Source organism: Odocoileus virginianus, chromosome 5 (assembly GCF_023699985.2).
Source record: "Odocoileus virginianus isolate 20LAN1187 ecotype Illinois chromosome 5, Ovbor_1.2, whole genome shotgun sequence".
NCBI lineage: Eukaryota > Metazoa > Chordata > Mammalia > Artiodactyla > Cervidae > Odocoileus > Odocoileus virginianus.
The window spans coordinates 72,340,705-72,364,057 of record NC_069678.1 but is presented as its reverse complement, the minus strand read 5'-3'; the positions used below and the strand labels follow the sequence as shown (position 1 = coordinate 72,364,057).

The 23,353-nt window shown below is 53.2% G+C and overlaps 1 protein-coding gene across 1 annotated transcript; it reads right to left on the bottom strand.

Moving 5' to 3' along the window:
* TTC22 (tetratricopeptide repeat domain 22) lies at positions 1 to 23,353 on the bottom strand. Its single transcript, XM_020871457.2, has 7 exons — positions 22,638 to 23,353; positions 7,569 to 7,624; positions 7,240 to 7,355; positions 6,536 to 6,654; positions 4,887 to 5,048; positions 2,375 to 2,527; positions 1 to 1,828 (listed from the first exon to the last, which is right to left on the bottom strand). The coding sequence occupies exons 1-7, from the start codon at positions 23,202 to 23,204 to the stop codon at positions 1,292 to 1,294; spliced, it is 1,710 nt and encodes a 569-aa protein (XP_020727116.1). The 5' UTR covers positions 23,205 to 23,353; the 3' UTR covers positions 1 to 1,291.

Here is a 23,353-nt window from a genome sequence, read left to right as displayed (position 1 = left end):
TTTAGTGTTATCAGTTTATTAGTAGTTTTCCAAACCTGAAAAATGCTGTAAGTAAGTTGGAGGGACAGGATGGAGAGGCTAGGAAGTGTGACTCTGAGCAAGCCACTTCCCTCCCAGGGCTCCCAGTCTTCCCAGAATGAGAGATCTCTAGGGACCGCACTTCTCGGTCTCTTCTCCACCTATCACTGGGGACAGGAGAAGTAAGGCAGGGGTGCTGGCCTATCCCTGCTACCATCTGAGTGTCAGAAAAATGAGTAAAGCAGTGAGCATAACTTTTTTTTTTTTTAAGTAGGGGAAGGAAATGCAAAATACATCACAAACCATTATGGGCCAGGGAGTTGGGGCGGGGGGCGGGGGGCTCTTGCCATTGTGATTACATACAACCAACACTTGCAGTCTGGAAAGAACTTGGTTTTTTTAGAGTTTTAGGTTAAATTAGCTCTTGTTAGTAGGACCATAAAAATCTAGCTTGGTGATTCCCAGATTTGCTAACAATCAAAGCCGAAGTCTGACAATGAAATTCTACATCTATGATTCTATGACTTCGATTTCAAGAGTGTAAAATTCCAAGATTTTCTTCAGTGTCTGGTAGAAGGTTTGAGATTGGGCACAGGCAGCGCTTCCTTGGGTGGGGCCCTTACATTCCCCCAAGAACAGAGAATAAGGGAAGGTTCTACCAATGGGCCTTATTTCAGGGAGTTTGAGGGTCTTTCAGACCAAGTTGGCCAAGAATGAGGCCTGCTGGAAGACTGTGAAGAGGGCAGGAAAGAGCGCTGAGCAGCCAGGTGTAGACTGCGTTCCCGCCCTTATCTGTGTGTTGGCAGCTGTGCCCTCTGCTCTAGCCACGACTTCTCCCACTGCCAGACCTGAGACCTACTCCAGGCAACCTAAGTAGCGGGGGCCTTGTTATAAGGTTAGAGCCTGGCTCACGAGAATCCAATAACAGGCTCCTGCGTACTAGAGCACCTGCCAAAATGGAGGCAATTATCTTCTGTATCTCTTGGGAGACACCATGTTATTTTTCTGTGTATTTGCACAATTTGGGCCTTCCCATTGGCAGTTTCCCACTCGCGTCTGCCGCCAGCCTCCCTTGCGCTCCTGGATCAGGCCCTGTTGCCTCCGTGGACACGTCCTACTGTCCTTGTGTCTCAGGTCCCCATTCCAACTCCCAGAAGAGTCTGATGGGCTCCGCTTACCCGCCAGCCTATGGCACAGCGAGCCGGTTTCCAGCGCCTGGACCAGGTCCAACCATCTCCGAGCGGTGGGGAGGGAAGGGGAGCCGCAGGGACCCTCAGAAGGAGAACGCGCGGCGGTCCCGCAGGGAGCTCGCACCCTCGCCCTTGCGCTCCATGGTCTCGAAGAGCAGCCGTACCAGCGCCGGCCGTCCCTGGGCCACCAAGGCCCGGGCCAGCCCCAGCACCTCGTCCGTGTGCGCGCGCCACACGCGCTGCAGCTCCTGCCGCAGGCGCGCCGCCGGGTACTTGTCCTGGGCGCGCCGCAGCCACACGTCCACCTCGCGGCCCACCTCGCCGTCGCTGAGCTGCGCCTGGCTCCACTGCGCCAGCAGCGCCTCGAGCAGACAGCCGAAGCCCTCGGCGTGGCTGCAGCCCGCGTCGTCCAGCTCCACGGCGCGCTTGAAGCAAGCCGCCGCGTTGGCCTCCTCGCCCTTGATGCGCAGGCACTTGCCACGCAGCAGCTGCAGCTCCGGCAGCGTGGCGCCCAGCTCCGACTCGCCCGCCTTGGCCAGGAAGACCAGCGCCTGGTTCAGCGCCGCCTCGTCCACCGCCAGCAGCTCCTGCACGGCGTCCACGCCCATGTAGTAGTAGACCTGGGGTGGGGGCGGCGGCATGAGCCTTCCTCCCCGGCTCTCTCGCTGCTCCCCCTTCATTCCATTCCCACATTTTAAAAATTCCATGCAGTCATTCCCACCCTTCCCTCCTTCGACAATTATTCATGGCAAAGTTTGGTCTCCCTCTCCTGGAAAAGGAGACAGTGCTGTCTCTGATTCCAGCTCCAGCCCCACCAATCTTGGCCATATAACCTTGAGCGGGACCCTCTCAGGGCCGCAGTTTTCTCTCACAAAAGATATTGTAACCTCTCGGTAATAATTCCCTGTGCACAGAAGGCACAGAAGGATACAGAATAATGGCCCATGCTTTCTGAGCGCTGAGAAAGAACTGGGCCCTGTTCTGAACCCTGTCGGTGCATCACCATCTATAACCCTCCCTGTAGCTGTAGGAGGCAGGTACTGTTATCAGGCACAAGGATGCCCCCACATGCCTCCCCGTGTCCTCACTGCCCAGGCCTGGCCTGACACAGAGTTCACAGGTTTTTTAGTAAGCCAATGACTACCCAAGCCAAGAGGCTGCCTTACCTGGCCGATGTCCAGGTAGGTCTTGAGGCCTGGGCACACCTTGACCACTTCCTCGAGGTCAGCCTTGGCGCAAGCCAGGTGGTTCCTGTCAGGCATGCCCCCAAGCCCCAGCTTGCCTCGCTCCAGGTCGTGCAGGTAGGCTCTGATGTGGATCTGCCCACAAAGAGTCAGCTGAGGGAAGATGCTCCAAGCCAGGACCCCTGCCTTCCTTACTGTTGTCAATAAAGCCTGTGTTTTTTTCCTCAATAGCAACTCAGGGAGTTTCTGTGGTACAGTTGAAAGCCCCTGAGACTGGGACTCAGAAGTGCTAAGTCCTGGTCCTGTGCCAGCTTGGACCAGCCTCTTTCTGGGCATTAGTTCCCCTCTCTGTGCAATGAAGGGGGTTGGATGAAGTAAGAGCCATTCATTCATTCTCTCACTCATTCATTCAACAAATATGTCCTGAGTGCCCATCATATGCCGGGCCCTGTGCTAGGTACTGGAGTGCAGTGGTGATAAGATAGACGAGGTCCCTGCCCTGGCAGAACTTAACATTCTAGTAGGGATGATGATCATAAACAAGTGAACGGTACCACTTCAAATGGTGACGAGTGCAATGAAAAAATAAACAGGTGATGGGATACAGCTGACTAGGGGAGGGAGTTATTTGAGACGGGATGGCAGCACCGATTTTGTGAGGGTCTGTATAAGCAAGTAGTGTGGGAAGAATGGCAGGTGGCCCCAGCTTACAAGCATCAAATTACAGATGATTCCGGACCCTCGCTTTCATCACCACTTCCTCCCTTTCCCCCCACATCTGTTTGGAGCATTCAGAAAATCTAGAGGTTCAGGAGAGGTAGGGAAGAGGTGAAGAAAGAGGAAGTAAGAAAAAGAGGTTGTTGTCATTGAAGGTATTAATACTTTATAGCTATCAGTAGGTTCTGGTTCTAAGATAGCTTCATAAGGTGGGGGTGGGAATCTTTGGCTTTGGAGCCAGTTGAACTTGGCTGAATTCCAGCCCTTACTCCTCTTTACTTGCATAACCTCTGTGAGCCTCATTTTCCACATCTGAAAAATCAGTACACTAAGATCTTCCTTGGAGAGTTACCATGACAATGGAGAGAACATGTTCTAGCCGGGACCTAGCAACTGGTGGGTGCTCAGTTTATTCATTCATTCAACAGATCGTCAGGAGCCTGCCATGTGCTAGGTACTGTTCTAGGATATATAGTAGAGAACAAAATGACAAAATTCCCTGCCCTCATGGAGCATGTATTTTAGCTGGTGGGGAGGGGGGGAGAAATAAACATAAATCATCATATGTTAGGAATAAACATATCATCATAGTATGTTAGGGAATGATAAATGCTAGGAAGAAAAAATAAACCAACACGGGAGGACACAATGTGTTGGTGAGAGGCTGACATTTTCAGGAAGATGGCTGCTAGCAGCTGCCTTTTCAAGCCCTCCATAAAGTGAGGGAGGAAGCCAACTGGACATTTGAGAGAAGAGCCTTATAGGCAGAGACCCTAACTAGTAACTGCTGGCAAAATGGTTATGTCAATGGGACCAAGACCCAGGAAGCAGATTTGCCCTCATGTCCCATGAAAGGTAATAGATAAGGCTGTTTAGCCTGGAGCGAAGTAAAGTCAGAGGTCCAGGTCTCTGCCCCCAAGCAGTGCGTTCTGTGCGGACTCCTGAGGGCAGATCTGAGACCAGCGTGGGGAAGCCAGAGGCAGGCAGCTCTTGGTTAAATTAGTAATCTGTGGAGCTGAATGACCATAGTGGACTGCCTTAAGAGCCAGTGAGCCAGTTAAAAATAAACCTAATAGTAGTAATCAACCACTTATGAACTCTTACTATGTGCTCAGTACTGAGTTTTACACACAGAATCTAATTTAAGCCTCAAAACAACTCTGTGAGGCAGGTACAATTACCTTCAGCCTGTTTATAGATGAAGAAAGTGGGGCTCGGAATTTAGGCAAGAGTGCAAGTGATGATGTGGGATTTGAACCAAGGCTAGCTGTCTTGAGAGCCAGAGCCCTGCTTTACGACATTAGATTTCCTCCAGTATACCCTCTGTTCTACAAGCACCTCCCATGCTCCTGGCACCTGCTTTAGATGTTACCTCACTTAGTCTTCTGACAACCTGTTGACACAGATGTTATGATCCGTATCTTCCAGATTTGGGAATGGAGGTCTGGAGGGGTAAGTGGCTTGCTTGTCCCAAGTCCCACAGTGATAAATGGAGAGGCGAGAATTCTACCCAGGTCAGTTTGACTGCCTGAGGGGCTGATCAGAGAGGGGGCTGGCAGGTAGCTAGCCAGGTCACTGTAGAAGGGATGAGCAGTGGGTGGTAAGCTCCTTCATTCTCTCACTTGATAATCTTAGAGAACACAAACTGTGAGCCTTGATGACACCTAAGCTCCCTTCTACGTGAAGGTTCCCTGACCTCCGGCTCTGGCCGCAGGGTCTTGGCCCTTGTTCTCTGATTCTCAATGGCAGGATGAGGCAGAGCTGCAGGCTGACTCACCTTGGCTCTTGTGCAGTACGCCTGCCAGTTGAGCTCTGGATCTCGTAGGACGTCCAGGGCCATGTTGCAGGTGCCAATGGCCATATCCTGCTTTCCGAGGAAGTGGAAGATTTTGGCTAGGCGATTAAGGATGGGAAGTTGGTCCTTAGCAATCTCGATGGCCTGGGTAAGGGACAAGGGTAAGAGCAAACCATCTGTCTGGCTGTTTGCTAGAACTGGGATGTCATCTCTAAGTAGGGCCATATCACCCCAAAGTTTTCATCCCCCATATCCACCTTCCAGCTCTAAGTTCAGTCATATCATGGAGCCCAACACTTTGGGGTACAACTCATTGGCACTCAACTCCCAAGAACCTAACTCACTGCTATGTTCTCTGCCATTTTCATGGACATGTCCAGTGAATCCCTTCAGACCCCAGGTCAACCCCTCTTGCTCAGACATATCAATGTGTGCTCCCTCATTTTTCCAGGGCAGGTGGGAAGAGGGGCCAGAATTAGCCTCTACCTCCCCCAAACTCACACGGTGCTTCTACCTGGGCCAAAGCACTCGCCCCATTCCCAGTACTGTTACTGACAGCTTCTGTCTTGTGTATGTTGCTGCCTCTGAGACCGTGAACTCCTTCAGGGCAGGGGCCCCAGTTTTCCACTTTTGTGTTCGACAAAGAGTAGGTTCCCAAGGAGGGGCAAATGCAGTATGTTAAATCAGACACAACTTTTGAAGCGCATGTGAACCAGAGTTTATGCTCCAATCTGTTCTGAGATCTCTCACCAAGAAACTGCTCATCACCCACCAGCCAACACTAGGGACCTGCCTGAGGGCATCATGCTGACTGCACAGGGGGATGAGAATCACAGGGTCCCTGTCCTCCAGGAAAATCTTAAAAACCTGAGCTCAGTGTGAAAACTGCCACCGAAACAAGGTGTCAAGAATAAGGCTGGAACAACACTTTAAAGTTTATAGTAGACGGTTTCATCCACTACCTTCTTTGAATCTCTCAATATCCTAAAAGGTGGACAGATCACATAATCAACATATAAGGAGGTTCAGGGACGGAAGTGACTTGTTTTAGGGTCACAGGGCCTGTGAGCAGAGTTGGCATCCACACAGTGCCAAGCTCATTTTCTTTCCACTGTGCCATGGGGCTGCGAAGGGGAAAAGCCTGAGGGTTCAGTTCAGTTCAGTCACTCAGTTGTGTCTGACTCTTTGTGACCCCATGGACGACAGCACGCCAGGCTTCCCTGTCCATCACCAACTCCCGAAGCTTACTCAAACTCATATCCATCAAGTCGGTGATGCCATCCAACCATCTCATCCTCTGTCATCCCTTTTTCCTCCTGCCTTCAATCTTTCCCAGTATCAGGGTCTTTTCCAATGAGTCAGTTCTTTGCATCAGGAGGCCAAGCATTGGAAAACTGCAACTAGCTTAGAAGACAGGCCTGGAAAATGGGGTAAGCCAGACCAGGCATTGGGAGGGTCTGACTCACTTTGCTTTTGTTTGGGATGGAAAGAAAGGTCTGGAGTAAGGGCATCTCCTGAGTAGGGCGTGGAGGTGGGGAGAAACCCTGAGAAGCAGCGGGTTCCAGGAAGAGGAGGCTGGGGTGTCAGGCTTCATCCAGGTTTGGAGGGTGAGTGTAACCAGGGGCACATACCTTGCCAAAGCAGTCCAGGGGGTCAGTTCCCGAAAACCCGCAGTCATGGATACCCATGGGCGTGGTGGAGAAGGTGTCCTTCCTCTCCAGCAGCATCCCCAGGTAGCACCAGGCCAGAGCTGGGGGGCGGGGGGAGAGGCATCTCAGGGAGGAGAAGGGGAGGGGAGTGTCAGCCCTGGGAGGACAAGGTGGGGGGCAGGGGCGCAAATCACTGCGGGCCACGCAGGGAGAAGGAGAAGCAAAGGAGGGCAGAGGGGACTTGCGAGTGAAGGGAGGAAGATTTCAGGGCTTGTTTTGCGTTTTCTACATCCCTTAGGGGCCCTCACAGAAGGTGCCTTCTGCTGTCTGACCCCAGCTCTCCCCCAGCTCTGTAGCTCTGGTCCACCCCACCCATCTCCAGAAGGGCCTTCATTCCCCTGCCACAAAACGGGGACAAGAGGCTGAAATGGGCAGCTCTCTGTCTCTCACACTCTGGGTTACAGACAGGCCTGGACACGTGCCCTTGGAGTGATGTGCAGGCGCACGCTCACTGGGTGATGGGTGTGAGCGCCTTGAGGGGAAGAAGGAGTGGAGGGGACAGGGTGAGGGAGAGAGAAACAGAACTAGAGGTGGGGACCACGACAAGACTGGCAGGGCTGGCCATGGGTGCAGGGAGAGCCTAACCCCTTCCCATTCCCCCCCCCGCCCACCCCCACGAGCCCGACCTCGGGGATGGGGGTCCGAGGACTTGAGGACCTGCTGCAGCAGGGCCAGCGTGCGGTTGAAGGCCGGCAGCCTCTTCTGCTCCTCGCTGCCCAGCTCTAGGAATATGCCATCTAACCTGTGCCGGACAAGGGGATGTGGCTGATCAGGACCCTCCCAGTGGTCCCCAGGTTGCCCCGAGCCCTCCCCAGGCTAGTGGCAGGGAGGGGAACTAGGAGCGCCCTTGCCATGGAGCTGGGCTCAGCCACTTCCCCCCTGGGTTCCAGGCCCCACCTTCCCCGCCCCCCCACCCCGTCCCTCCCCACCATCCCATCCCCACCCCCAGCCTGACCTGATGAAGAGCGTTGCCATGGTGAAGTACCAGCACCTTTTCTCCTCCATCGGGATCTAGGGAAGCAGAGAATGGCTTGTGCTGCTGCTATTGAGGCACTGGGGATATTGTTCATAGAGTCCTATGCTTTCCCTGAACCCCAAAAAGCAGCAAGTACACTCTTGATCATAATCCTGCCTGGCTCTGCCACTGGCTGGGTGACCCTGGGCAAGTCACTTCAGTTCTCTGACCACAGAGGATTTGACAAGATGACCTGAGTGAATGCCCCAAGCAAGGGGTCCATCACATAGCAGGCGCGGGATCCATTTCCTCCCCTCCCCTCCCCTGGGCTCCCAGTCCCCCCACCGCAAGGCCCACTCTCCACTGGTCGCCTTCTCTCTTCCCCGCCATCTACCTGCATCTCCCCTTTGGCCCCATCTCTCGCCTTCCACCTTCCTGAGAAGCCCCTTTGGGCATGTGAGTGAGTTTAGCTGAAGCCCAGGGCACCCCCCCAAACTTGTTTCCCATTGTTATTCTTGCCAACTTTGCTGTGCATTTAGACTGACTTGGGCACCAGATAAAATATTTATGCTGTTATTTATGGGAGTAGCTGTTCTAGCCTCTGGAAGGAATTTTAATGAAAACCAATAAAACCCCCAGTGCATATCAGCAGCTCTGCCTCAGGCTCCGGCCCCTCCCTCCATATTCATCTCCCGTGGTTGATTTCCAGGCTCCATTCTGCACTCACCACCCCCCACCCACCGTGGTATTCTCAGCTTAGGGTCCCATTATGCCTCCACCCCCCACCCTCAGTAGTTGGAACGAAGTGTTCCGTCAAGCCAGCATTTCTGGGCATCTCTGGTGTGAGGCCCTGTGTTGAGTGCTTATGGGGCTGTGGTACTAAATGGGACCCACACCCTGGGTGGACTCACAACCTGCCTGGAAGACAGACTCAGGCATAAATAATAGGGCTTGAAGCGGCACCTGCCATGTGCCAGGATCTGACACCCATCATCTCAATCTCACAACCTAAGAGGTAGGCGTCACTCCCATTTTACAGAGGCACAGACTGAGGTTCAGACAGGTAGAATGACTCACCCAAGGTCACACAGCATGCAAGAGTCTGAGCTGGGATTTGAACCCCATTTGTTAGTCTCCAAAGCCCTTGCTCCTCTCATCACACTGGCTCACCCATAGCTATAATATGGAGCAGACTTTGACCAAGACCAAGAGGTGGATGAAGACAAGTGGAGCAGGACGGGGAGGCCAGTTCCAGCCAGAAGACTTGGAAGGTGTCACAGAGAGCCAACGGTGAAGAAATCTGCCCACAATGCAGGAGAGCCGGGTTCAATCCCTGGGTGGGGAAGATCCCCTGGAGAAGGAAATGGCAACCCACTCCAGTATTCTTGCCTGGAGAATTCCACGGACAGAGGAGCCTGGTATGCTATCGTCCATGGAATTGCAAAGAGTCGGACATGGCTGAGGGGCTAACACACACACACTGGGTGGGCCGTAAGGTGGGTCTTGAATTGGAGTGGTAATTTCAGAGGGTGGGGCACAAGGGCATTCCAGATGGAGGCTCAGCCTGGACACGTGTGGGCAGTTGAGCATGGAGCATGGTGAGTTAGAATGGAGGCATGGGGGGAGCTAACACTGACAAGTTAGGCGGTGGCTGTTCTGGGGCGGCCTGTTCAGAGAGAGGAAGGGGGACCTGTGATTAGATCCCAGTGAGTGGTGTGACTGCCCATAGGAGAGAGGTGTGAGCCCAGGTCCAAGTCAAGTCTGGCGGGAAAGTCAGACCAAGACACAATGAGCAGAAGGAATACTAGGGGCTGTGGGAGGAGGTTTCCTACATGATCCAGGGGGACCCCCAAAGCTTCCAGAGGAGGGCGTGCCGGAGCAGAGTTCTCAGGGACAAGTAGGAACCACCAAGGTGGATACAGCGAGAGGACATCAGATGGAGAGCACATTTGTGCAAAAACTCAGAGATAAGTGAGCAGGTGTGTCAGGGGCTGCATGCAGCCTGGAGTGACCAGCACCCCAGTTATAAGGGGTGAAGGGAGGAGCCAGCAGGGGCACATCAGGAGGGGCCCCTGAATGCCAGGCTCAGAACCAGGAAGTCATCTGCAAGGCAACGGGGAGCCATAGCAAGGGTTTGAGCTGGGGAGTGCCAGGACCCCGTGTGTTGTTACGTCCACATCACCTTGGAAAGTTACCCTGTTAACTTAGGTGGGAATATGTGTATGGGAGCTTTGGCTGGGAACAGGGCTGTCTAGAAGGGAGACCGGCAGGTCTAAGGATTAAGGGGCATCCATGAGAGCTCAGTGGAGAATACTGACCAAAGCAAAAAGCTGGGATGGGCTGCCGAATAACCTTAACCTGCTGTACCTACACAGGACTTGGGACATGGGAAGGGGACTCAGGTTCATGGCCAAGCTTGACACAAGGTCAGCACCTGCCCACATGAAGGACCGAAGCACGTGTGCTTCAGGCCCCTGGGCTGCTGGTGGGTATGATCCCGCGGCCTCTGGTTTCATGCCCACTTTGAGGTGGGCCAGGCTGAGTCATGGTGGGGAGACACAGAACCCGCCCCCCTTTCCAGGCTCCTGACAAGGAATCACGACCACAGTGAGAGCATTTGTACTAGACAAGGAGAGGGCGGCAGTGCCCGAGCAGGGGCTCGCTGGCTAACGGGCCTGGCCACAAGAGCAGGGTGGCCCTGGCTGGATGTGTTACCCTTTAGAGGCTATATCCTTACCTGCGAAAGGGCACTGTGAGGCAGTGCCCAGCCTTCCACAAGTATCCATAAATACTGCCCCCTTTCTCCTGGTCTGGGTCAGAGACGTGCAGGGTTAGGAGTGTCTGGGAGGCTGCTTTACCCTATTTCAGTTCTAGATGGGGTGTCGAGGTCTCAGGCTCTGGCATCGAGAGCCATCCTGCCTTACCCCACTTTCTAACAGCCCCCCCACCACTGTGCTCCTAGGGCCTCGGATGCCCCGTAGGGTCCACAGGTCCCCAAGGTTGAAGAGCAATGTGCTATTCTCAGGCTCTCCCTGGGTCATAGCCACCCTCTTGTTTGGTATTCAAGATGCAAGGAATTAAGTTATGTGTCCAAATCACACAGTTAGTACATGACAGAGTTGGGACATAAACTCATAGTCCTAGCCCCAACCCTTATCAACAGCATTCGGTTGTTTTGATCAATCCCATTATTATATCCCTGAGAACACTGAGACCACAACGGTGAAGCAGCTTGCTCAGGGTGACACGCTGGTTACTATCCAGACTTGAAACCCAGTGGTTCCACCGCTGTTGGGATAGTCTTGAATAAGTTAAGCCTGGTAATCGTTTGCACTAAGTAAGCAATACTACCATCTAGTGGCAGAGAGCCTGAATTGCCGGGGCAACTCCGGAATGTTGCCTCTCTTCTCTTCTCCTTGAAGACCAAAACTGTGATTTTCAGAGAAGTAGCTAGCTGAGTGACATCTCTCTGGAGCCCCTCCTCAGATTCCACTCAAGGTACCATTTGCAGGAGGGCTTATAGGGTTGCAAATTAGAAGTGGAGTTAATGGTATAAACAGGCCTGGCTTGAGACCTCCTTGTGCTTGGGTTCCAAACCTCCATCCCTAGTAGAGAGACCATTCACTCTGCAGTGCAATTCTGGTCCTAAAATGAGCTGTCTCTTTAAAAATCCTTCTGGTTGTAACTGAAGCAGTAGCTGAAGCTGTTACCAGGGGCAACCTGGCAAGCCATGGTGCGTTAAATTAAATTAAACAGGCCTCTGACTGCCCCCTCCCCTCCTGGAGAAGGGAGGGGCTATTCCTCCTCTCTCCTGGAGAATGAAGTTGCTCTGAAACCTCTGATGGCTGCAAGGAATTCACTTCCAGAGCTGATGGCTCCCAGAGGCAATATATTTGGAGGCAGCCTGGGAGGGGGCTGACAGGGCCTCTGCCGGGAGAAGATGTTGACTGAGGGCCGCCCCGGGTGAGCTGGGGCAGGACACCCCACCTTTTCTGTTGTTCATCCTCATCAGGACCCCTTGAGCTGGGGGCTCCAGGGTCTACGAGGGCGTGCTGGCCAGTGGGAGAGGCCGCCCAGGCTTCAAGCTGGACGGGCTCAAGTTCGGTGGCTGCTCCGTGGCAGACCTGTGGGAGGGGACGAGGCAGGGCCCAGGCTCCAGCGCTGCCCTTCAGTAGCTGGGTAGAACCTGGTACTAGCTGAGGGTGAGAGCGAGGCACAGGCCAGGGTTCTTAGGACATTTCGCAGCTCCTCTGAGGCCCTCACCAATATTTCCCTCATTTTAGAGATGGGCTCACAGAGACAGATTCTTCTGATATTTCATGCTAGGTCCCCTTCTTCAAGTTCATGTTGTTACCCCCAACACCTCGCTGCAACTCTTTGTGCAGTGCTTACCATTTACAAAGTGCACTCATTGCAGATACCACGTAATCCTCAGAAAGCCCTGTGTGGAATGTAAAGTGGGTCATCATCACCCTGTTAGTACAGATGGGAACACTGAGGTGAGATGATGTCCTCAAAGACACACGACCAGTGTGACAGCCTGGACTGAAACCTGGAAATGCTGGGTTTTTTGCTATATGAATAAAAGTGCATTTTATTGAGCACTTACTATAAATGAGGCACAAAATTTACATGGGTTATCAAGAAGGTAAGGACTACAATCATCCCAATTTTACAGAAGAGGCACCTGTGGCCCTAAGTGGCCTTGCTAGATGGTAGCAGAGCTGGGAACCCAGCAGCTTAGCCCCAGAGTCCCTGCATCTAACTACCTCAGATGAGTGGTTTTCAAAGCGGGGTCTCGTGAATCAGCATCACCTGGAAACTTGGTAGAAACACTACACTAGACTCTCACACTGTGGAGAGCCGAGTGAAAATGGCAGGCCAGTGTATCTCTTTTTAACAGAGCAAAAGGATCAGCGGTTGTGATCCGCAGGGAAGTCTGAAGATCCACGCTGCCACAGCTGGCTGGGTAATCGACAAAGGTGGGTGATCTGGCAGAACCTGTAGTGAATATCAGGGTTAGGATGAGACCCTACAGAGCAGGTGTGTGCTAACTTGGCAGATATAAGGATGGGTCTCAGATGGCTAGTCCATTTACTTCAAAAGGTGACCCCCAAAGAAGGAAATGTAGGGCTCAGCTGGTAAAGAATCCACCTGCAATGCGGGAGACCTGGGTTCGATAACTGGGTTGGGAAAATCTCCTGGAGAAGGGAAAGGCTACCTACTTCAGTATTCTGGCCTGGAGAATTCTGTGGACTGTATAGTCCGTGGGGTTGCAAAGAGTCGGACAGGACTGCATGACTTTCACTTTAGCTATTTTAGGGGATTTCAATAGAAGCTCTCTTAATGTACCAATGGCTTATTAATCTATATGTGTTTGCACAGGCTGTGTGTGTGTGTGTGTGTGTGTATGTGTGTGTGCGCGCGTGCTCAGTTGTGTTCAGTTCTTTGTGACCCCATTGATTCTTAAGGAAAATGTCTGCCTTGCAGTTCAAACTTTGCCCCTGAGGACTTTGTAATCTGTGTTTCAGAGTCAGTTCCTGAGAGTTGACTAATTCTCTTTCAGGGGAGGGGCAATAAGAAGGAGGAAAGACAATGAACATTTCTCGACCATCGACTGTCCACTGGGCACATCTGTGCACTGTGGCTCTGAACCTGCGCAGCAGACTGAGAAGGGGGAACACATCCTCCTCCTTTTACTGGTGAGGAGACAGAGACTCAGAGAAGAGCTGCCCAGCCAGCCCCACAGGTCGGGGGGAAAGTACCAGGATTCAAGTTCAGACCTGCCTCCCTCCAGGGCCCCTGTTCTTTCCACCTCATCACACCGACCCTGTGGAGGCTGATGCTGCAGAAATAAAAGTCACCAGGTGGCAGGCCTCAGAAATAAGCTCTTCCTGCTCAACTGGAATGTCCTCGGTGATGACACAGAGCAAGCCTCTGGGCTCTGCACACAGAGCCCCGCCCCTACCCCACGTGGCTCCCATGCGGGCCTGCCCCAGAAAGGTAGGGCAGGTGAGGTTCCTCCTCACCCAGCTCCTGCCGCAGTGGGGGTAGACAGAGGGCTGGGATGGAGTCTCCCCCCACCCCCTGCCTCCCCCAGGGTTCCTGGAAAGCCCACTGGCCCAGCCTGGGCCTCAGTTTCCACATCTACAAGTGGGGATGATCCACTGGTCTTGCCTCTCACAGGTGTGTGGGTGAGAGTGGTCCGGCGTGACTGGGCAGAGGGGGTTGGGGGGATGAGTGCTGAGCCACGGAGGTGAGTTACCTGTTCAGCCCTGACTGGGTTCCCTGAATGGTTTTCATGGATTTTAAGATCAGAGCAGATGGACAGTAGCTCCCCATCATCACCCCTTTTCTGGTCCTAGATGCAGAGCCATTTCTCTTGTCCATGGTCCCTAGAGAAAAGGGGCTCTGTCTAGTCCTGGGTCCAAACCCAACTCTGGCACTGGGTGGATCTGACGAAGGCTCCTGCCCTCTGTGGTAATAACAGCGATGCCTGCATTTTCTCAACTCCTCCCATGGGTCTGGGCTGTGTGCGCCCTTAACACACTCTGTCTTTCCTCCTGTAAAGAAGGCAGTTGGGTCAGATGATGCTAAAGGGAGCTTTGGCTCTGGGGTCCTGTATCAATGAGGGGAGAACCAGTTCTCCAGACTGCCAGAAATAGAGGGAATGAAGCCAGCAGCAAACTCAGAAAGTGCTGTTACAGCACCGAGGCCATCAGAAGGCTGGGGCCAGAGCCTCAGGAAAGCCGTCCCTCAGTCAGGGCTTTATGTCGGAGAGAACAGAGTCCATTTCCAGCCAGCCACTCGTGACTGTGTGCCTGTGAGCAAGTCGCTACACATCTTGGAGCCTCAGTTTGCTCGTCTGTAGAATGGGGTTAATAACAGTTCTGATTCCCCAGCATTTCTAGGAGGTTCAAGTGAGATAATCTGTGAAAAGCACATGAGTGCACAGTCTCTAGCTCATTGTCTAGTTGACACTAGACATCCAGCTCCTTTTCTACCTGAACCAAATCAAATCACTCAGATTTGTGGAGCCATGAATGTATGCATACGTCTGTGTGTGTGCGTGTGTGTTTGCAAGCACCGTGGGAGGAGAAACCCTGCCCATGATCTCAAAATTTGGAGATCAACTCTAAAGTCCTCAAAACACCATTCCTGACATTCCCCAGGCTGTGGTTTCCTTCCCCCTCTGTGTGTTTATGTGTTTTCTTCTGCCAGGAGGTTTGTTTCTGCCCCCACCTCCTGCTCTCAAAGCCCTTCCTGTCCCTGAAATCAGCCCGGCCACTACTTAAGCCCAGTGATGGAGAAGGACTTTCCCACCTCGCACAGCCAGTCAGGCAGGACTAAGCCAGGAACCCAAATCCTGACCCCTGGCTCCTAGTGGGTCTTCTGCCAATTTCATTGTTCTTTTCCCAAAGCTGGCTCTGGGCAGAGCTGAGGGTGTGCTCAGGGGCAGGAGGAAGCCTGAGGAGGCAGAGAGGAGGGCGGGTGCTCACTTAGAAGGAGTCTTGGCTGCCCCATCAGGGGTTGAGGATGAGCAGGCCACATACATCCAGCCTTGCTGGGGCTTGCCTTCCCTCTGTGACCCCGTTACCTCCTCCCACACCCCCCGTCAGGGTGGTACCAGTGTCCCCGTTTCACAGAGGGAGACACGGACACCCAGAGAGGTTGCACAGCCGGCCCAGGTCGCTCAGGGGGTCCTGCGGCTCGCAGACTCCCAGAGCACTGCTCTTGACGGTGGCTTCCAGCAGGGCTCTGTGCGCGCAGTGGGCCCCGTCGCCAGGGTCTCGGGCAGCTGCATTGCTGGAGGGGGATGACTGGGAGAGTGGGAAGGGAGGCTGGGGGAGACAGGGGTGTGGGGAGCAGAAACCTATTGGAAGGGCAGCTCCTTGAGGAGTTCCCTGGTCCTGGGCCTGGCCTGCCTGATGGTGGCAGAGAGGGGTGTGTGTGTGCGCGCTTCCCTGATGGTGGCAGAGGGGTGTGTGTGTGTGTGTGTGTGTGTGTGTGTGTGTGCACCTCCCTGCTGGTGACAGACGTGTGTGTGTGTGTGTGTGCGCCTCCCTGCTGGTGGCAGAGGTGTGTGTGTGTGTGTGTGTGTGTGTGTGTGTTCACCTCCCTGCTGGTGGCAGACATGTGTGTGTGTGTGTGTGCGCCTCCCTGCTGGTGGCACAGGGGTGTGTGTGTGTGTGTGTGTGTGTCTGCACCTCCCTGCTGGTGGCAGACGTGTGGGTGTGTGTATGGGTGTGTGGCTGTGTGCACGCCAGGGACCCTGGATGCTGACCAGCAGTGACCTCTCGGCCCTTCCTGCTAGGTCCCAACCCGCTGGGTGCGGCAACAGTGTGGAATGCCCACACCTTTGTTTGTGAGGCTGGCTATTGGGCCTCCCGGCACTGGCTCCGTCCTGTCCGCTGCAGCTGGCCAGGTGAAATCTGGATGGCCTGTGTGTCACCTTGAGCCTGTTCTGCCCTCTGTGTGACAGAGTCACAGCACCCAATGGCAGTGTCTGTGAGGTTGGATGTGCTAAAATGAAATGTGCTGATGAATGTAAAACTCAGCTCTGTGCTGGGGCACAGGTTGGGTCGTCGGCACCCACTGCCGTGCTGGTCCCTATTACCACCCGGAGCCAGCCCGGGTCCAGAAGCAGGGATGGACACTGCATGAGTGTGTATGTGCATGTGGGTGAGTGTGTGAAGCCACCAACATTCTAGGAAAAGGGGGAGGAATTCACATAACTGAGTCAACTTGGGACAGCGATTTTGTTTTTAGAGAAAAATAAGTGGACTTGTTACCTTTTATTTTAGAAAAATAATAGGAATTTTAAGACTAAAAAACCAATAAACTGTATCTGTCTAACTCCAAAGGGTTTGCTCTTAATACCCTTCAGCCTCAAGACTCCACCAAGAATCCATCGAAGATTGCGTGTGGAAGGCTGATGGGGGAGGAATGATGGATAAAACAATTTGCCTTGTCATATTTTTATAACTGGAGGATGAGGAAAGAGAGAGAACGAAGGGCTGAGAGCGAAGTCACAGACACCCACTTGCACACAGATACGCTGCTTGTTTTTGGATTATGGGCTGAATTACTAATTTTATAACATTTTCTCTTATAATTTTAGTTACACGTTTTTTAGTCTTAAAATCCCTATTATTTTTCTAAAATAAGGTAGCAATTTTAGATGAGCAGCTGTCATTGGTTCTTTGGCTGACCTTTGTTCTTTCAGGTCCGGGGGGCTCCTCCCTGCCTGGGATAGTGAGGCATCTCTCAGAGCCACCGAACCCGGCAGGTTGGAGCCCCAGTCACGGCTCCTATGGGTGGCAGCCCTCTCAATGATGGGGTTCCTCAGCCGCTGCTCCATGGTCCCCACTTCTTCGCCAGCCCAGCGCTGACGACACCTCTGCCCTCGTCCTTCCTATCCCCCACCTACATACAGGGCAACCCTCTCTCCAGTTCTGCACATTTCCACCCTAGATTTCCAGGAGGCAGCCCTTGCAGGGGGGCTCCCCTCCCCACCGCCCTGGCCATCTGCACTATCCTTCTTGCACCCCACTTCTCTGACCTCTCCAGAAAGAGCAAAGCCTTTGGAATCAGACAGAGTGGCCTGAACCCAACTGCCGCTTACTAGCTCTGTAGTCTTGGGCAGGTTACTTAGCCTTGCTATGCCTCAGTTCCCACACCTGTAGAATGGGATCAGAGGGATCTTGTGAGGACAAAGATAAAATCCGCAAGGCACCAGGAGAAGAATATTCTTCTTCTGCAAGCTGAATATGCTGAATATTCAAGCAGAATATTCATGAATATTAATTACTGTGTGAAAGCGTGCGTCATAGGAAGGAAGGTTTCAACATGGAGGTGAAATTTGAGCTGGGTTTTGATGAATGAAGCTTGCTTTCTAGGCAAAGGGAATAGTTCATGCATTGGGAGATGTGAAATAGCACAGCATGTTTGGAGAAGTATGAGTAGTTTAGAGTCCCTGGGAAGTAACAGTAGGGATTCCCTGGCGGTCCAGTGGTTAGGACTTGGTGCCTTTTCTGCAGGGGCTCTGGGTTTAATCTCTGGTCTGGGAACTAACCTCCCACAGGCACGGCGGCCAAGGAGGGGCGGGGAAAGAGGAAATGAAGCTGAGGAGGGCAGGAATCAGATTCCAGAGTCCACATCAGCAGGGCCACCGTGTCCTCCCCCTGGGAAGCTTCCGGCCACCCTCCTTCCAGGCCTCACCCCCCACTCCAGCTCAGCTGTCACCAAAGGACCTTTGCACACACCACGCCCTGCCAGGAGTGCCCTCACCCCAGTCCTGCTAGGACACTCCTGCTTCTTTCAGAAGCCTCCCAGTCACTTGTACGGAAAGGAAGTGCGCCCTCTCTGAAGCTCAGTTATTGTCACTCTAGGCCCAGGACCTCAACTTGCCAGGTCCTGGTTGATTCCAACACGGGTCTTGATGTCCCCAAAGTGTACTTCCTTTGTCAGCCTCGGAGGAGGGGGGGCGGTGTCCTGTTTTGGTCCAGAAACTATGGTCTCTGGTGTACAGAGATGGGATTACCAGATCACCTGACCTGCCTCTTGAGAAATCTGTATGCAGGTCAGGAAGCAACAGTTAGAACTGGACATGGAACAACAGACTGGCTCCAAATAGGAAAAGGAGTATGTCAAGGCTGCATACTGTCACCCTGCTTATTTAACTTATATGTAGAGTACATCATGAGAAATGCTGGGCTGGAGGAAGCACAAACTGGAATCAAGATTGCCAGGAGAAATATCAATAACCTCAGATATGCAGATGACACCACCCTTATGGCAGAAAGCTAAGAAGAACTAAAGAGCCTCTTGATGAAAGTGAAAGAGGAGAGTGAAAAAGTTGGCTTAAAACTTAACATTCAGAAAACTAAGATCATGGTATCTGGTCCCATCACTTCATGGCAAATAGATGGGGAAACAATGGAAACAGTGAGAGACTTTATTTTCTTGGGCTCCAAAATCACTGCAGATGGTGACTGCAGCCATGAAATTAAAAGACGCTTGCTCCCGGGAAGAAAAGTTATGACCAAACTAGACAGCATATTAAAAAGCAGAGATATTACTTTGCCAACAAAGGCCCATCTAGTCAAAGCTATGGTTTTTCCAATAGTCATGTATGGACATGAGAGTTGGACTATAAAAAAAGCTGAGCACCGAAAAATTGATGCTTTTGAACTGTGGTGTTGGAGAAGACTCTTGAGAGTCCTTTGGACTGCAAGGAGATCAAGCCAGTCCATCCTAAAGGAAATCAGTCCTGAGTATTCATTAGAAGGACTGATGCTGAAGCTGAAACTCCAATATTTTGGCCACCTGATGCAAAGAACTGACTCATTTGAGAAGACCCTGATGCTGGGAAAGATTGAAGGCGGGGGAGAAGGGGACGACAGAGGATAAGATGGTTGGATGGCATCACCAACTCAACGGACATGAGTTTGAATAAACTCCGGGAGTTGGCGATGGACAGGGAGGCCTGGCGTGCTGCAGTCCATGGGGTCGCAAAGAGTCAGACACGACTGAGCAACTGAACCGAACTGAACTGGTGTATAGACCTGAGAGACGACTGTCACCTGGCACAGGCTATGCAATAAATGCCTGTGACCTCAGCCAGTCATAGGCACATCTGACTCATCCCTTTGCACCACTCCCCCAGAGACGGGGCTCCAAGAGGGCTAGTTAATGAAGGAACAAATGTTTGCTCCTCCCTTTGTCCATGAGCTTCTGAAAGGCAGGAGTTCTTAAAGATAGGGCCTGGCACACAGTAGGTGCTCAATAAATGTTAAGAGGCTGAGCATGTGCGTCTCAGACTTGCCCATTATTTACCAGTTTATGGGCACTTTTACCCCATGATTTGATTGGATAATCACAGTATACTATTGTTTAATGTTTATAAAGCAGACATGAGGCCAGAGATGAAAAGCAACTTGTTCAGAGTCACACAGCAAAATAATAAGAGCTGGGTGCTTTAACTCAAGCCTTCTGCTCTAACTATACAAAATCATCATTGTCTTCCAGATTGTAACTATTTCTTGAGCATCTGCTCTGTGTAGGTAGTTTATAAGCACATGCATGCGTGCATGTTAAGTTGTTTCATTTGTGTCCGACTCTTTGCGACTCTTTGGACTGTAGCCCACCAGACTCCTCTGTCTATGGGATTCTACAGGCAAGAATATTGGAGTGGGTTAAGATTGGAGTGGGTTACCATGGCCTCCTCCAGGGGATCTTCCTGACCCAGGGATGGAACTGGTGTCTCTTATGTCTCCTGCATTGGAAGGTGTGTTCTTTACCACTAGCGCCACTTGGAAAGCCCATTTATAAGCATGATCTCTCCTAATCCTCAGATGATGAAATGGAGGGAGGGCTCCAAATCCCCAACTGTCTCCTGGGATTGATGGGGCTGACCGCAGCCACTCTGTGCAGACCTGGGGAGCTGCCACTGGGCCAGGCACAAGGATACGGCACAGGGCCTGGCGGCCACCTCCTACCTGAAGACATTAGTTCCCTCCCTGAAGCCCTGGGCAGGGCCCTGATTGCCACTCTCTCTGGCCGTCCCTAAAGAGGAGGGTGTGACTACACCATGGTGGGGCAGACCAGCAGCAGGGAGGGAGGAGGCAGCCTTTATTCCATTCCTATGCCCAAAACCTCTGCCTCCCTCCCCACCTCCTTCAGGAAGCCTTCCTCTAGTGAGCCCCCTCCTGAGAGCAGGAAGGAAACTTGGAGACCATCTAGTGCCCCCTTCCCACTCCCCTTTTGCAGTCTGCATCCCAGACAGGAGAAGGCCCCAAGGTGGGTAGCTGCAGCTGAGATGAGAACCCAGGCCTCCTGGCCCCCAGCCCAGGGCTCTTCAGGCCCCACTCTGAGACCCTGACCACAGTCAACAATATACCAAGCTGGCCAAGTCTTCCCTGGAGAGCGGCTGGCATTCAGGGCCTCGGACTCAAGCTTTAAAACAGGAGATCTGGGGTCGTCTGTGATCCTGCTGTCCCTGTGTAAGTTCTATTTTAGGCACTTTCCAAACATCAGCTCTTACTTATTACATCTACCAAATGATGATGTCCCCATTTTACAGATGAGGAATCCTAGGATACAAGTACCATTATTATCCACACTTCATAGAATGGGAAGCTCAGTGATACTAAGGACCAATTAGAGGTGAGAGCATGAAGGACTGGGATTGGGACCTGGATTGTCTGACTCAGCGTCTACCGTCTTAACCTCCACCCTGCGCTACACCCCTTAAGTCAAGCCCGTGCCTACCACATAGCACTCCCTGAGGTCTTGACTCCACATTTCCTCTTAAACTTTGGTGGAAAAGGTTTCAAGAGAGTGTGCAGAGGCTTTGTGAATGCAGCCATCCTACTCATGTGTGAAAGCTTGTTGTCATTTAACTATCACAAACCTAAACCATGATTTTAAAAAAGTCATCATTACCAACTCAATCCTGCCTGTGCTATGCCTTCAAGGAAAAGTCACGGTACCTCTCTGAACTGTGGTTTCCTCTTCTGTAACAGAAAGATAAGTCCCTCTCCATCACTGTCGGCCATCTAATGCAAGCAGCCTTTGGGATGGCCCCCAGTGATCCTCATCACCTGGTATTCATGTCCCTGTGTAACCCCCTCTCTTCGCATGTGGGCTGGACCTAATGACTTGCTTCTAATGAAGAGAAAAATGATGGGATATCCATGAGGCAAGGGCCTGTGGGAGGTCTCTGACCAATAGCCAGTGAGGAATTGAATTCTGCCAACAGCCAAGTGTGTGAACTAGGAAGGAGATCCCCTCATCCCCAGGCTGAGCGAGCCTTCAGATGAGACCGCAGCCTAGAGGCACCTAGCTGAACCATGCCTAGGTTCTTGAGCACACACACTCTGAGACCATCAGTGCTTGTTGTTTTCAAGCTGCTAAATTTCAGAGGGTGTTTGTTATACAACAATGGGTAACTAATATACCCAGTATTTGTCTGTTTAGTGCCAGGCCTATGCCACACAGACATTCACTCAAGAGAGTGCTGCTGTGTCCAGGTACCATGCCAGGTATTGAGTTTACAGACAGATATCCCTACTCTCAAAACCTCAAGGTTGAGCTGGGGAGACAGACTTGTAAATGGACAGTGTGAGCAACACTGTAGGAGCCCCAAGGGGATCCTAACCCAGCCTGGTGAAGTCAGTGGAGGGGATGTCTGAGAGCAAGGAGAACCTTCCAGGCAAGGGTGGAGCAAAGGGCACCTCAGAAAGAGTCTGAAGACATGCCAAGGTGGGCTGTAAGGAGACCTGGCCCATAGGAAGCAAGGGCAAAAGCTTGGCTGGAAGGGGGAACTTGGAAGAGGGAAGGGAAGGGGGAACTTGGAAGAGGGAAGATAGACAGCAAGATCACAGAGGGTCTCCAGTGCCCACCAGAGAGCCTGGGACTTATCTGCTAGGCAGTGGGGAGTCACTGGGGGTTGTAAGCAGCTGAGGGATGTGACCAGAAAGATTCAGCAACATGAACACAGGCAGCAGGGTGGAGGCAGAAAGGTCAAGTCAGAGGGCAGAAACCCAGGCAGGATGATGGCGACCATACTAGTACAGGCCGGGAATGATGGAGGCTGGGCTGGCGGGGGGAGGCATTAGAGGAGTGGATAGACCAGGGAGATATGAGGAGGTGGCTGGAATCTGGGGTCTGAGTGCACGGATGGTGAGCGAGGAGGAGAAAGGAGTCAAGAATGCTTCCAGTTTCTGGTGGGATGCAGAGCTGTGCCTTATAGCGAGGTGGGTGCACACAGGTGCCGGGATAGGTACTTGGAGGAACAAGATGACAGGGGTGAGTTGGTGTGCTGAGTTTGCGGTACTGCCAGCAAAGAAACCTAGGCAGGCTAACCGGCTGGGATGTGGGTCCACTCCCTAGCCCAACAGAGAAAAGCTACAAGCCTAGTCTGGGACTCAAGTGGAAAGAGGCATACTGGTATGGTATTCTGGAAGCCAAAGGGCCGGGGCCAGGGGAGAGTGTGGGTGCCATGGGCGTCCCTGTGGGCTCTAGGGACCGCGACTCCAGCTCTCCCAACCTGGAGACGTCACCCACCTGCTGCGCGTAGCCCAGCGCCTTGTCGTAGAGCGCGATGCCAGCCTCCAGCACGCGCGCTCGCTCCTCCGGGCTGGCGCAGCCCACGTCGAAGCCGTGCGCGTAACCCTGCTCCGCCAGGCAGCGCGCGGCGCGGAGCTGGGGGTCCTCGGCTGCCCCGCGGTCCCCCGCCAGGCCCATCAGGCCGGCCAGCTGCCCGGCGCACGCCTCCTCCTCTTCCTCCTGCCCCAGCCGCCCGTACACGTGCGCCAGATTGGCCCAGGCGTTGAGGTTACCCGGATCCTCGCGGGCCACCTCGAGGAAGCGCTGGCGGGCCTCGTCCAGCTCCTCCAGGTAGAAGGCGAAGGCTCCCAGGAGGTGGCGCACGGCGGGGCGCTGCAGAGCGGCTGCCAGCTCCAGCTCCTGCCGCAGTCCCTCCCGCTGCAGCTTCAGGTCCCGGGCGCGGAGCGAGGCCGGCGAGCGCGGCTCGAAGTTCAGCTGCATCTCCAGGTGGAAGTGGCCCGGGAGGTAGTCCAGGTCGTCGATGAGGGCGTCCAGGTCCTCGGCTGCGGCCTCGGGCTCCGCCATGGCTGCCCGGCGGCTCCCCGGGCCTGGCCCCCAAGGCTGCACTGGATGGGGGCGTCCCTCCAGCGGGCCCGGCGCGGGAGGCGAGGGTCAGCGCGCAGAAGCCTGGGGCGCAGCCACCTCCCATCCGCGGCGCCGCCCGCCGGTGGGTG

Coding starts and splice junctions, on each gene's coding strand:
- TTC22 (XM_020871457.2), bottom strand. CDS start 23,204: ATGGCGGAGCCCGAGGCCGCAGCCGAGGACCTGGACGCCCTCATCGAC. Junction 5,049..6,535: donor CCCTGGACTGCTTTGGCAAG/GTATGTGCCCCT, acceptor TCCCTTACCCAG/GCCATCGAGATTGCTAAGGA. Junction 2,528..4,886: donor CGTACTGCACAAGAGCCAAG/GTGAGTCAGCCT, acceptor CTTTGTGGGCAG/ATCCACATCAGAGCCTACCT.